Source organism: Penicillium samsonianum, assembly GCF_028829775.1.
Source record: "Penicillium samsonianum strain IBT 33392 chromosome Unknown utg000006l_segment0_segment0, whole genome shotgun sequence".
Taxonomy (NCBI): Eukaryota; Fungi; Ascomycota; class Eurotiomycetes; order Eurotiales; family Aspergillaceae; genus Penicillium; species Penicillium samsonianum.
This window is the reverse complement of record NW_026643264.1, coordinates 708028-721022: the sequence shown is the minus strand read 5'-3', so window position 1 is coordinate 721022 and position 12995 is coordinate 708028. Positions and strand designations below refer to the sequence as shown.

Genomic DNA, 12995 nt, shown 5'->3' with positions numbered 1-12995 from the left:
TAAGATAACCAAGATTGTCTATATCTCCATCGTAAATAGATGATGTCAAATTGGATTGCTGGCTCTGGGACATGATAGACGAAATAAACAGTAAGGATCAATTGCAAAAGGAGAAAGGGGATACATACAAAGGGTAGAAGACGTGTTGGGTGCCTGATTCTGTCTTAGGCCGTAGTCCTCACATGGGACAGATCTCGATAGTAGTAGATAGTAGATAGCTCTCTCTCTCTCTCTCTCTCTCTCTTCTTCCTCTCCGTCCCTTTTGCTCCCAGTTGAATCTACTGCTCTGTTTCTCCATACCTGGATCACCACATCGTAGATTCTCCATCAAGACGTACTAGCCTAGCTGTAAATAGAGAGCTGAACAAACGACTTGTTGTTTATCAAAAGTAACTACTTCACTAGCATTTAATTGGTGTATATTATAGGTTTAAGTGGGTTAGACCCAGCAAAACCCAGTAAAACCCAGCAATAACCCATTCCCACCCCAATTCCACCATAAGGGATCTCAAAAAAATTTCAACCCAGCTGTTTAAGTATGCGAAACGAATACTATAACACCCTACCTAATAGATATTAGATAATTATTTAATTAGGAAAGTAAAAATGGTAATAATATATAACGTATACCATATAATCCTATAGGGAAGTAATCAAACTGTCTGGATGTTAACTGATAGGGTAAGATCTTATACTTGTACTCACAAACTCCTCTGTTCAAAACATATTTCTACAACTTCGACCATGTGAGTAAACCTAAACCATCAAACACCACCACAACCATAATTATCTCTAATTTTTATTCGTAATAAACTAATATCTAGCTAATACAAAACGATATGAGCGTTTATTTCGTTCATTCATATAATGTCAGTATCCAATAATTTAGTTTATGTAGGTTCGATCTAAAACAGCGAAAAATAATAAGATTACATGTTGATTATTTAGCAGCCTTATGAACGCCAAGAGTTTAGTTTTGTGCAAAGTTGGGTTTTGCTGTGGCCCCAATGTACTTTGATCGCTTCATGAAGAGCAGGATTTGGGCTTTCTTTTTCAACGAGAATAATCGCTTTACAGTAGAGTTTGATAAGACGTCGGTAGGAAGAGACCTTAACCCGTAATGTAGTTATAGTGAGGTGTCTATCGTAGTAATGGTAGATTACGTCGAATTCATTGTTCTTAGGTGTGTTTTACTAATAAGAACATGTAGGGTTATAGTCTATACAGAGTACGGAGTATATGGCTAGGTATTGCTGTAGGATCCCAGACCATACTGCTGCGCGGTGCCCGCTCGAGTCTGTGAAGGTAGATAGCTCGTGTTCCCAGAGTGTTGTCCCTGTCTAGTAGTTGTCTCCAGCGAGAAGAAAGAATGCTTGAGGAAGGGAAAATACAGGCGGCGAAGGCCTTCGCCACCTTTATAGCCAAGAACTAGGGCTTTACCAACATGCGGGCTATGCAAAAATCAGGGCCATAGAAGAGATGCATGTCCAGATAGATGATGATTTTAGTGTATTTAATTTAATGGAGTTTTGGTTGAGATATATGCATTTGAAATTAATAGGTTAGGTTGGGTGCGCAGCTCGGTGGTGTGCGCAGCTCGGTGGTGTGCGCAGCTCGGTGGTGTGCGCAGCTCGGTAGTGAAACACGTTAGTTAGTTATTCAGGCTTAAACCAGGCATTCAGGCATCAAAATCCCTTCCAAATGGGGTTTTGAACCCTGGTCTCTATATAGCTTCGCACCCTGGTCGTAACTCAGATTTGCATCGTTCGCACTACCTTCTAGAAACAATTCCAGCTGTGTTCCTTAAATCTCTACGTGCAAGGGCCCTGTAGAGTTCCCCTCTTGTTCGACCATTAGAAACTACTTACACAGCCTGCGTCTTAGTTGATAACCATTTAACAGTATGAATATCAATATAACATAATATTGATATATTGATATATAGTGCATTGATATTTTTACTGCTTTTGGAAATCTACATAATGCCGAGATACTTGATCATAGACAAATTAGACCACATAATTCAATTCCTGCGCAGGACTTCGCAACGATGCCGATAAGATATTGACTGTTGAAAAAAATCCGGCCGGCAACTTGAAGTACCACAGAGCATAGGGCCAACTTTGCTAAGACTGCAGGATTCTTTCTATCAATGAAGTACCAAAATAATGATCGGAGGCTTTATGAAATGCAACAGTTGAGATCCAAATATAAATCCCAGCAAAGTAAATATTGTACAAATTAGAGTGAAGTTATGTGAAAGACGTTTCGACATTGTAGTGAAGAACCAGCTAGGGTCCATCAACGGCTGCTCGGTCTGACTTTTTGCAGGACTTTCACGAATACAATCTGCACTGGAAAGGAATACTTGCTCTTCTGTGACATCATTCGATGGTAAAGTGTCATGATGGTCATCAGGCATGAGACTCCCATGCGCCCTCATGGGTTTTATCTCGTAATTGGCCCCCCTTACAGTATCATCTGCTGGGATTTGGGAAGCAGAACCGCTCGAGGCCCGTTGCGCATCCTGGCTGATAGAGAAATTTTGGACTGACTCGAGAGCTGTCACATGACCACTCGTCGGTGGGCCATCTGATGATCTGCTGGAACCAAATATTTTATCTTCCTCACTGCCTAGACCAAGGCCTCTCTGCTGGCCACTAGAAAATCCAAAAAAAGGTCTTTCTAACAGGCTAGTTTGCGTATCATATTTATGCCGGTTGTTGACAGAGGCTTGCGGTGTTTGATTTGGCAAGCCAATTTGGCGCATCTGACCGGGCCCAGATCCGTACGCACGCTTCTTATTAAAGTCGGTATCGGAGGCTTGGTCGTGCATGGGCGATACTGGCGACAGTATGGTAGATAAACTGCCTGCTATCTCTGCACCAACCAAACTATCTGACTGTCGAATGTTGACGAAGTTCTGGGGAGATATATGATCACTCCGAATATCTACAGGGCGATCTAAATACAAGTCAATAATCTCAGACAGACCCAGACTAGATGAGGCTGAATCAGGATCAGTGGTGATCTTTATCCTTTTTGCTCGAGGGTAATTTTCGTCCACACCGCGGGGAGTGAGATTTAGAGGGCCCATGACTGTACACTTCAACAAAGTAGAATTGAAAGATCGAAGCAGAAAGCTTGAATATATGCCCGGAGATTCTATCAAAATGAACATGGGCGGGTGTAATCCATTTTTAGGTTTTCTCAAGACTATGTCTTATTGTAGGGTATCTAAAATGGCCTTGCGTATCAATATAATACCCGTTAAGGCCATTTAAGGATATCATATGTCTATTAGTGGCTAAAAACTTACCGCTCATCTTAATATAGATTAAATTTGTTTCGGGTACGGGCCGAGAAACAAAATCTGTCTGCCGAAGGGTTAAACAGTTTTCGAATTGTACTGTAAGAATTGGTTTACTAGTGAAATGGGGTTGTCTACATAATAATATGATTTGACGAGCGACAAGTGTGGACTGGAAAAATGACTGTGTGAAAAGAGAGAGATATCTACATACAATCGGGCGCCATCTCTAATCAACTAAGTGCCTCAAACGTGATCTAGTTCTTCAACATGCACTTCATTTTCTTTCGTATTTACATGTAGCAGGACGTCCACATGGCTAGAATCGTTGATTTCGGCCTTGTACAATTCTTTCTCATTCACATCCCAAATCGGTGCTTTATTGATTGGATGATAAAGGTTCCCGTGACGAGTTTCGACCGTTATGATTCCGCCATCCCTGTAGATATCAGCAGATGGGATATCACACCTGTTCATTCTTGCGAGATTTTCGTTGTAAAATGCAACAAGGTTCTCTTCGCTAAATGATTTGCCTGACTTCACCAACAAACAAGAGTACGGGTTGTCTACTTTTCCAGCGAAAACCCGGAACAGATAAAATAAGGCGTAGTCAGGCGACATAGGCTTATACCCTTCATTGGGGCTCGGTGTGGTCGTATTGTGAAGATGTCATTAATATCCTTGGGCCTGAGCAGCGCCTGTGGTTGTCAAATAGTCAGTTGGTGACGCTTATGAAAAAGGGGTTAGCATTTTGTTCAGATTAACCTAGATTCTCACAGCCATTTCCTTACATATGAAGATCATTCGATTCTTCTAAAAGTAGCAGAGTTTCAAAGGAGGCTTGCAAGCATCAAAGATGATTAATTTTTGTAGTCATTCACGTGCAAGAGAAGGCTTTCCAAACTCCTACAAGGAGAACCCTAGGCATTGAAGCTATGGTTGGCTGGATAATATGAGGGTAGGTTGGTTGACCAAAAAGGCGTTTGATAATACAGCAATATTCGAAATTGGCTTCCATGTTTTACACAGAGAAACTATTTCGAGCCACACCGCCAAGACGATGGTGAAACCACCTAGGCCTGTTTAGGCTAGGCCACAGATCATCCTTGTTTCGAACCGTCTTGACGTATGGTACGGAACATGGCACGAAATACAGGCCCGCCAGTTACCCCTTCATTTTGAAAAAGAGATGAAATTTCAGAAACATCCGGGTGTTGCCATAAGCTCTTGCAATCTGACAATTGATAAGTTTATTAGATACGAGCTACTTTCTGAACACTACTATACCTACTGCATTCAGAAGCTATGTATTTTAGTGAACATTATAGAACCTGCTGGGCTGGACATTATATCGAACTGCATTACTGCAAGAGAAACAGCCGTTCATCCTTGCGATAACGGAATTTGCTAATTTGCTTGATTTTTTTTTATACTATCGACATGCAAAGCTCTACCCCAGAGCGGTTGAATAGGGAAAAGTCCTACTTTCTGCTAAAGATGCGCGAGAAGATTGTGCGCCTACGATGTCCGCCAGGTTTGAAAAGTCGCTTTGAGGTTTGTGGGGTTATGACAGAGTTTATGACAGGGGTTTCCTTCGAGAAACTGAAGATCAAGACACGACCTGATGAACCGCCGATTGCCATATTTGAAGGTATGGTTGATGATGAGAAAACGGTCGGCCGACACTCTGAGGGCAACCATAGAAGGTTTTCTCCTTTATAGGTTATCCAGGTGCAGTCATCATTCAAGCCATACCCTGTTTGATGTGGCAGGGGAGCCGAACGGTCAAGGGAGGTCTTCATAGGGACAACATTTTCAAGATTGAATGTGCCAGCACTAGTATGCAGATGATTCAAATCGACTTTATCAAATTGAACACCCTCAGGAGAATTAGCAGCAAGGGTTGATTTGATGTGCACTGGCCAGTGACCGGGTCCCAGATCCTGACGGTCTCAGCTTTTGACGCTGATGCGAGCCGGCTTCCATCCGGCGACCAGGCAACTGACAAGACGGACCCGCTGTGCCCCTCGAGGGCTTGAAGGCATGAACTCCAATCGTCTGCCATCGCTGATTCATTCACAAGCCAGCCTGGTCTCTCCGTTTGATAGCAAATTTTAGTTATGCTCTGGGTTGGGCTAAAAATTAGCGATGAATTGTATATTTGAAGGTTGCATTTGCATGCTTTGTTCTCTCTTCTTGTCTTTTGTTCTCAATGAAGGCCTTCCAGGCTGGATTTGCATTGATGACGGCGTCATACTTCTTTTTGCAGCTTGGGTTTGTCTTATATGTTGACGGCCGATCTTCTTCATAGACGTCCCAGCATCTCCGGGAAGGGTACCTACCAAAGCTTCTACCACATGGGCATCGCTTCTTCCACGTTAGTATGTCTTCCTGCCTAGATTACTTATCCTTTGACGATTCTCTCTCTGGCTTTGCTTCTCCTTGGCCTTGCCAGGTTGAAAATGCCGTTTTTGACAGGGTTCTCTGTGAAATTGGGTTTGCATAGCTGATCGACCAGTGAGCTTTATACCGAGTAATAAGCTTACTGAATTCAACCTTCTTGCCTTCCAATCTCATTGTTCATGTTTCATGGAAGCCTAGTGACATAACTGATATGGCATCTAGAGCATCCTTTGCTTCAGTAATGCCTGCCATCATACACCGTGTTTGAAGTGTTTCCCAATTCAAACAACCATGTGTAAATATCTGTGTTTTTATCTAGCCTTCGGTCTAGATTCCTCCATTGCTGTTGAAGTTAAGCAAGGTAGGTGGGATCGAAACCCGGTCAGAATCTCATCCTCAGTTTTTGGAGCAATGTGTATGGCGAGTCCTGAGAGATAATAAATGCTTGAAAGCTTGGGTGAATGCTATTTCGGATAGCTGTCACCACAATGCTCAGTCCTTTCTTCTTCTTCATATATTTATCCTTGGCGATGACCCAAATTGATCGCTCAGACTTCAAGGTTTTATACTAATCTTGACTTGCCGTTGCTCGCGTTTGAACCTCTTGAAGATCTGGTTCTTCAGGTTCTAAAAGAGTAACTGGTTTGTTTCTTTTATAGGATCGCATAGCTCCCAGACGTTAAATTAATCGGCAATTCTTCTGATGTTGGCTAGCCATGGTTCCCATGTTGTTGTGTCTTGCAGTATGACGTGGGTAAACACCGCGGAGAGAGCATAATCTCCCATTGTTGTCGTCTTCTTTGGTCTTCGTCGTTGACCTTTGCTGGACAGAAATACGGTTTTTCTTCGATTCAGGGGTTGCATCGGCGATGGCTGGTTGTGAGAGAGAGAGAGAGTCTAGGAATCTATGATCAAATAGTAGATGCCTTCGAGTTTCAATACTTGTCAGGTATACTCCCAGTCTACCCGATACGGATGAAGAGAACGACCGATGGGTCTGGGATATGGTGATCCTAGTGATGGTGAGATCGAAAAAATATACCTATCAATTGAACATGTACTCGACACTCGCGATCGTGATGGCCCATTTGTGGTCATTGTTGGGTTTTCGTCCGGCGCTGCCATGGCAGCGATCATCACATCTTTACTGGAGAAAAGGCCCAATATCTGCGACATTACTTGGAAGGTGGATTGGCCCTTAGCATAGCCACGCTGCGGCCTGAAGAGGATGAGAGAAATTGACCAGTCGTCCCCTTTAGGCGCGTCATCCCAGCCTCAGCTTTTCTGTCTGTCTCAGCGGGTTCACATTAGGACCACTGTACATACCGGCAGGTCTACACTCCGCTGATCTCTACACCGATGTTATCGCTGTTGGATCCCATGATCCAGTGGTTTTACCCACTCAGACCCGGAATCTTGCAAGTCAATGCCAGAATGTGAATACTTTTGAGTTTCCAGGAATCCACTATGTCCCGCAAAGTAAAGAATTTCCGCGGGTTTGCATATCCTCGCCCGGTTTTTGGACGATGTGCTGGAACCTCCACGAATGGAGCCACCAGCATCATTGGCAGATGACACCGTGCAGCCTTCTAGGCTGGAAAGAATCTAAAGCTTTTGTGAGAGGGCTCGGACCTATTACTTTGTTCTTTGAAGAAAAGAGAGAAGAGGCGATACAATACCTTCCTTTTAGGCGGTATAGGGGATTATATTACCATTTTGTGTGTCAACATCCTGCTTCTAGTGGTGTAAATGAGAAGAGTCTCTATACGGATAGATCAATTGGTCTTTCTTTCTAGATGCATCGTTAATGAACAAGACCTAGAACTGGTAGTCTTACAGTATGGGTATATCTTCAATATCGAAACTTCGAGAAGAAAACACGACTACATGGCTTTGTGCGAGAAGGAAGAGTGAAACAATTAAAATAAGTAGTAAAATAAAACAGAAATTTGATAATGTTCCCCCGATTCCCTATGGACGCCCACGGCCCTGCTAAACATGAAATCAAATAATTACCTAAATATGGCTAACGTATATATCTCGTCTCGAGCGAAGTACCGGGGCCGAAATATACCTACGCGGGATATTTTCGACAACAGCGAGTGAATATCTCCGACTATTTATGTACCTTGCGTTTATTTGAAACAAGAATTTTATCCCCTCCATCTGTGGTTACTAGATCGACAGCCATTAATATCCTGACTCAAACGGGGTATTGGTCGCGTCATGAACTGGTCGCAGTCAGATTACGGCTCCCTGAGCCCTCGTTAGTAAAACATTCAGGTGTTGTTTTGTTTCTCCCATGTTCCCACTATGCTGTGTAGACCTCAGATTTTTCGGTAAAGGCTGTCATAGTGAACATTATTCACGATTAATGTTGCGTTGTAACCCGCTAATATCTAGCATAATGACTTGTAACACTTTATAAACGCGACTGATACTGGACTAACATAGGGAATAGAAGATAGGGAGATGTTTGCTCCAATGAGGGATGCAGTAACGTGCATCTCTCCGCAACCGCTCCGGCTTAATACCTGGCCCTGATATCCATTAATGAATGCTCTACTTGGGCCTTCCAGCCCTGGACCACACGGTCAATGTAGTCGGCGAATTTCGAATGTCAATACTAATGCACTCATGGCCGTTTCTAGCGTACTCTATGTTATTGGGAAGGAATGGGAGGATAGGTTGTTCTGATAAAGTGAATTCAACTATTTTTCAAATACTTCAATATGGGACTCTACGGAACTATCATGAGACTCAAACCAGTTTTGCCAACCAAAGTTTAGGGGTACGGACACGCATGCAGGCTACCAGGAAGAAGTGTCTGTCGTTTACCTTCGCGCATTATCACAGGCTGACATGGTCGTAACTGTTGTTGATGAGGTCGATGTTGATTGAGATGCCACTGATCGTGATGAACTTGTAATATGTGCCAAATCGGTCGCAAATGTAGCTTTTTGTGCCACCCCCGCGCGGCTGCAAGTTGGGCTTTACAAGAGGAACCTATTGTTGCGACAAGGGAACAAATTGCCCGGTTTCCCTCTTTATCCAACCAATAAATCTGTAGTGTTTTTGCGTCTTCCTGGTAGGTAGCAACGAGCCACGCAGTCGTGCAAAGAGCCAAGATTTTTGGGTCCGATGTAAGCTCTATATGCTGGTTAGTCTCTAATACTTGGCTTCAATCGATGCACACATACCGTACGGGTCCACAGTAACACCGGTGCACCCAAAAACACCTTCGGCATAGATATCCAAATTGCTACCCTTGCCCTGCTGAAGTGTGAAGGTTGGTTGTGTGAAACTTTGTTCGCGACCGAAAGCGTAACCTGCCCCGATGGTTGTGATGAGAACCAAAGAAAAGAAATGCATTTTAGTATTATATTCACCGTGGAGTATGGATACTATTTGGTTTGGGTGACAGTATCTCTACTTAAATATCCTTTCATTCTGTCAGATTAAGCTGGGGTTGCTCTCCACCATCAAAAATTATCGTCCAAATATAGTCAAAGTGGTAGGTGCAAAAAATGGACTATCTCGGTTACGGGACTTAGAGATTCCAAGGTTATTTTTAAGATCCGGTAATATCTATTTTTATCGCCCTAGGTGGACTGTTGGCGGCTTGCTCCCCATCTGGCGAATACAGTAACCTAGTGACCGCCTTCGCCTTCCATGTCGGGAATGAGAGAGAACCACTTTCATAACCCTAATCAGATGTATGAATAGCCCGGTAAGTATTCGTTTTGTAGGTTACTGTTATAGAAAATAAATACCGGACAATACATGGTGTTTTGAGGTGTCCGGCTCGCACATGTGTCCGGCTCGTATGTGAAATACGTTATATCTATTGTAGTGGGGGAACGTAGTCCTCACTACGTATTAGCCTTGCCTGTCCTTTCTTTCTTTTTGCAGTTTTGTTATGTAAGCATTGATGTACGGAGGTTACAAGTAGCAGAAAGTTACAGATTGACAATATACGCTCCTACACCTCTCTGAATTCGATTCTTGGACCGTCGTCCCAATTCTCTTTGTATGCCCCGGTTGGTATGACGCCGAATTACGAATGCTAACTCAACCCGTATGCCAAAAGAGTATACCATACTGCGTAGAGCGTTTCCCTTTTCAAAATATATTTTGATAGGATGTTATAGGTCTCATGTTTTCCAAGTTCTTGTGGGCTTTTTTGCGGGCTCTTCGGGTTTCTGCGGATTTTGCAAAGCACTGATGGCCTAGCTAGTCATTACTTTGGGAACGGCGTTAAGATACAGTAGGTTCTCCGATGCCAGATAGGGCGCACCGACCTGGATAGCACATCCGACGCCTGGAAAGAGCTGTAACGGGTATAAGAATCTCAATCATTCTATTTATCGGTCAGGCTCAAGGCCCAGTTCCTCGTACCCTTCTACAGAGTTGAAGGGGCACCTGATGATGAAATTTGAAGCATTTTCAAAATCAGACACATTATTGAGACACCATCACAATACAATGTCTGTCTCTAGACAATTAGGAAGGCACCGAAAATAAATAACTAATTATCGCCCTCAAAGCTCTATTGCTTCATCTTTATACATGCACAGGGTTCCTATTCGCAAGCGCTTCGATGCCAGATTACTCCCTTTTCCTCTGCATTATTCATACGATTCCATTTGTCCTATGGGTTTTCACCTCTGCAACAGAGATTCTTTCCCTTAAGGTGGCTTTCATAACAACCTTGATGGCTTTCTTTCTTGTTTTCTAGATGCCGGAAACCCACTAACAGTGAATGAATGGGAGCACTTCGGCACTCGGCACACCGCCCCCCGTATTCGGTGGTTGGGGCTCTAAACTATTATCAGGAATAAAACAACTGGTTTTCTTCTATCTATTTTATGTTTTGATTTATCGAGGAGAACAGTTACCGTACATGAGAGATAATGACGAGGGAAACCATAAGACCAGCCCTGCGATCACATAGGAATCTGGATCGAAATGCACATGGAGTGCCCCGAAACCAAGAAAGCCACATAGCAGCCAGTCAGGCATCAACCGCCTCGGTCATTCTCAGTCACTATCTCGCAAAGTAATTGGCGGCATAGACCACATGCAGACTGCAGGAGGAAGCACATCGCATGCCAGGTTTTAAGTGTTTCGGAGCTGTCTAAATATGATTCATCCCACCAGGTAACAGTTAGCTTATGGTTCTTCGAGCCTGCAATTTCATCGGTGGTGGATATTTTGTTTCTTGCGTCTAGAGGAGTATGCCAATTGCTCTGCGTAATTTTAGGTCAGAGGTCTTGCTTTAACTTGAGTGAATGCTGGTCTTCATACTCAATCTTCTGGGGTATAAATACACCCTCCCCATTGCATGTGTGTATTGGTCCATCGCGGCACTGCCGCCCGAATCTATAAATGTGCTCACAGTTAACACCGGCTTCCCAATTGTCCATCGAGCAAGAAGTATGCTTAAATCTGTTCCCAGCTACACGAGGCATGGCAAATAGGATCTGCGTAGTGTACCAGTGCGCAAGTGCTTCTTGCCTGTATAGTATCGCCGGACAGATAGCAGAGCGTGTGGGTAAGGTTCTCTAGCAAATCGACCGGACCACGCATATTACTACGGACACAGCATCGCCTGCGAAACACTTCGTCGAATATCACGAAGCACCGAGTCGGTTGATTGGGGCCCTGCATTGGGCTGTGAGATTGCAGGAAAAAGTCCCGATGGCGAGGTTCTGAGATGCCGCGGTCCACAACGGTACCAGCCAGTGGACTACCGGAGCTGTGTCCCTCGGTGTCGGCTGTAGGGTGGAATCGTGCTTCATGGCTCTTGACTACGAGCACCACGGTGATTCGCGGCAAGTCTCCTTGTGCATGCTGCTTGAACTTTGAGGCCCTACAAGCATTCTTGCTCACAGAAAATTCCTGATCGACCCAAGGCCCGTATTTGCCGCCCGAAACCATACTACGATAGATCGCAATATCTTGCGGAAGCATATTGTCATGATTTTGGCCCAATACCGAATCCGTCATCCCAACATCTCGTCAAGAATGCGGATAAGCGGGTCTTTGCCACGTTACACACTGATCTCCGAAGGTCACTGATAAAGCCGAGAGCATGACGATGCGACAAGGCCCGCTACAGTGTGGAAATATCCTTGGGACCCTGATCTTGCAAAAACCACATTGATCCCCACGATCATAATTTTATCGTTTCCGACAAAGTCAAGATCCGATGCGCTGACCATGTGATTTTCCCCACCAAGCTTGAGGTTCATTTTTAGGCCAAGACTAGCGTACCTCTCCTGATCGGCTTCTGCCAGCCATTCGTCCGTAAGTTCGATAGCCGGCATGCCATGGTCGATATCCCAACCAAATCTTGCAAGGTGACCTAGCCTCTTTGCATGCCTGCCTCCTTTATACGCATGCTATCTCAAGGCGGACGCTGTCTATTCGACCGTCCAGGGTGTTGAGATTCATGAGTTTATGAGGACTCGCCCCCTGACAAATCAGGCTCGGATCTCATGATCAGCACTGGAACAGCTTAAAGTTCAGTTTCCAAGGACTTTTCACTAAGAAGGTCCATAATTAATTTCACTTATGAATGAGCGCACAATATGGTGTCTATCAATAGTAGATAAAGTAAATAGTATAGATAGATAGATAGACAGATAGATAGACTTAAACATTCTCTTTCTCTGGGTGTATACTTCAATTAGACATAGGCCAAACTTAACACAGAGAGCTCCGAACTCCCAGGACTTTAAAGCCTATTAACTTGGATGGATCAGGAAAGGGATGTTTATCGTCCATCTCAAAGTATTGCTACATATTTATTTCCACTGCTCCACCCTATACACATTATCAACCCGCTCGGATATCCCACAACATATCTCAAAATATACCCGTAGTCAAACATGGCTCGTCGGATACGCAAGAACATGGAACCATTGGTTAACTCCTAGGAGGTAAACTACACTCGCAGGGCGAACGAAGATACTGTTTGCGGTTGTTGACTACAGCTGGTTCCTCCCCCACAACTAGCCATTCCGAGATGTTTCACCCCCTAAGATAATTCCCACCCCACCCCAATATAAGGCAATGAGAAGAGCTAACGAGTCGACCCAATTGTAGATCGCACAGTAGCTTGTACTGCAAAGGGAAGCCAAACCAGTGCTTGATATATTAACTGCCCATTATATCAAGCAGCAGACAAATGTCGTCACTAGCATGGGTTGGTGATTCCACTGGTCAACGACGACCTAGACAAAAAAAAATTGAACTGACGTCAGTTGTGTTCTTCCCT

General features: G+C 44.0%; 4 protein-coding genes across 4 annotated transcripts; 2 read left to right on the top strand and 2 right to left on the bottom strand.

Annotated features, from left to right (window-relative positions):
* Window positions 1-4750: 4750 nt before the first annotated feature.
* N7471_010435 (uncharacterized protein) lies at window positions 4751-5217 on the top strand (the record flags this gene model as incomplete). The annotated part of the gene is made up of 2 exons (XM_057283154.1): window positions 4751-4961; window positions 5033-5217. The coding sequence occupies 2 exons, from the start codon at window positions 4751-4753 to the stop codon at window positions 5215-5217; spliced, it is 396 nt and encodes a 131-aa protein (XP_057132133.1).
* A 1487-nt stretch (window positions 5218-6704) lies between these two features.
* Window positions 6705-7288, top strand: N7471_010434 (uncharacterized protein; the record flags this gene model as incomplete). Its single annotated transcript, XM_057283153.1, has 3 exons — window positions 6705-6899; window positions 6973-7149; window positions 7172-7288. 3 exons carry the CDS (start codon window positions 6705-6707, stop codon window positions 7286-7288), a joined length of 489 nt encoding a protein of 162 aa, XP_057132132.1.
* A 1593-nt stretch (window positions 7289-8881) lies between these two features.
* N7471_010433 (uncharacterized protein) lies at window positions 8882-9085 on the bottom strand (the record flags this gene model as incomplete). The annotated part of the gene is made up of 1 exon (XM_057283152.1): window positions 8882-9085. The coding sequence occupies one exon, from the start codon at window positions 9083-9085 to the stop codon at window positions 8882-8884; it is 204 nt and encodes a 67-aa protein (XP_057132131.1).
* Window positions 9086-11155: 2070 nt separating this feature from the next.
* Window positions 11156-11686, bottom strand: N7471_010432 (uncharacterized protein; the record flags this gene model as incomplete). Its single annotated transcript, XM_057283151.1, has 1 exon — window positions 11156-11686. One exon carries the CDS (start codon window positions 11684-11686, stop codon window positions 11156-11158), a length of 531 nt encoding a protein of 176 aa, XP_057132130.1.
* Between the last annotated feature and the right edge of the window lie 1309 nt (window positions 11687-12995).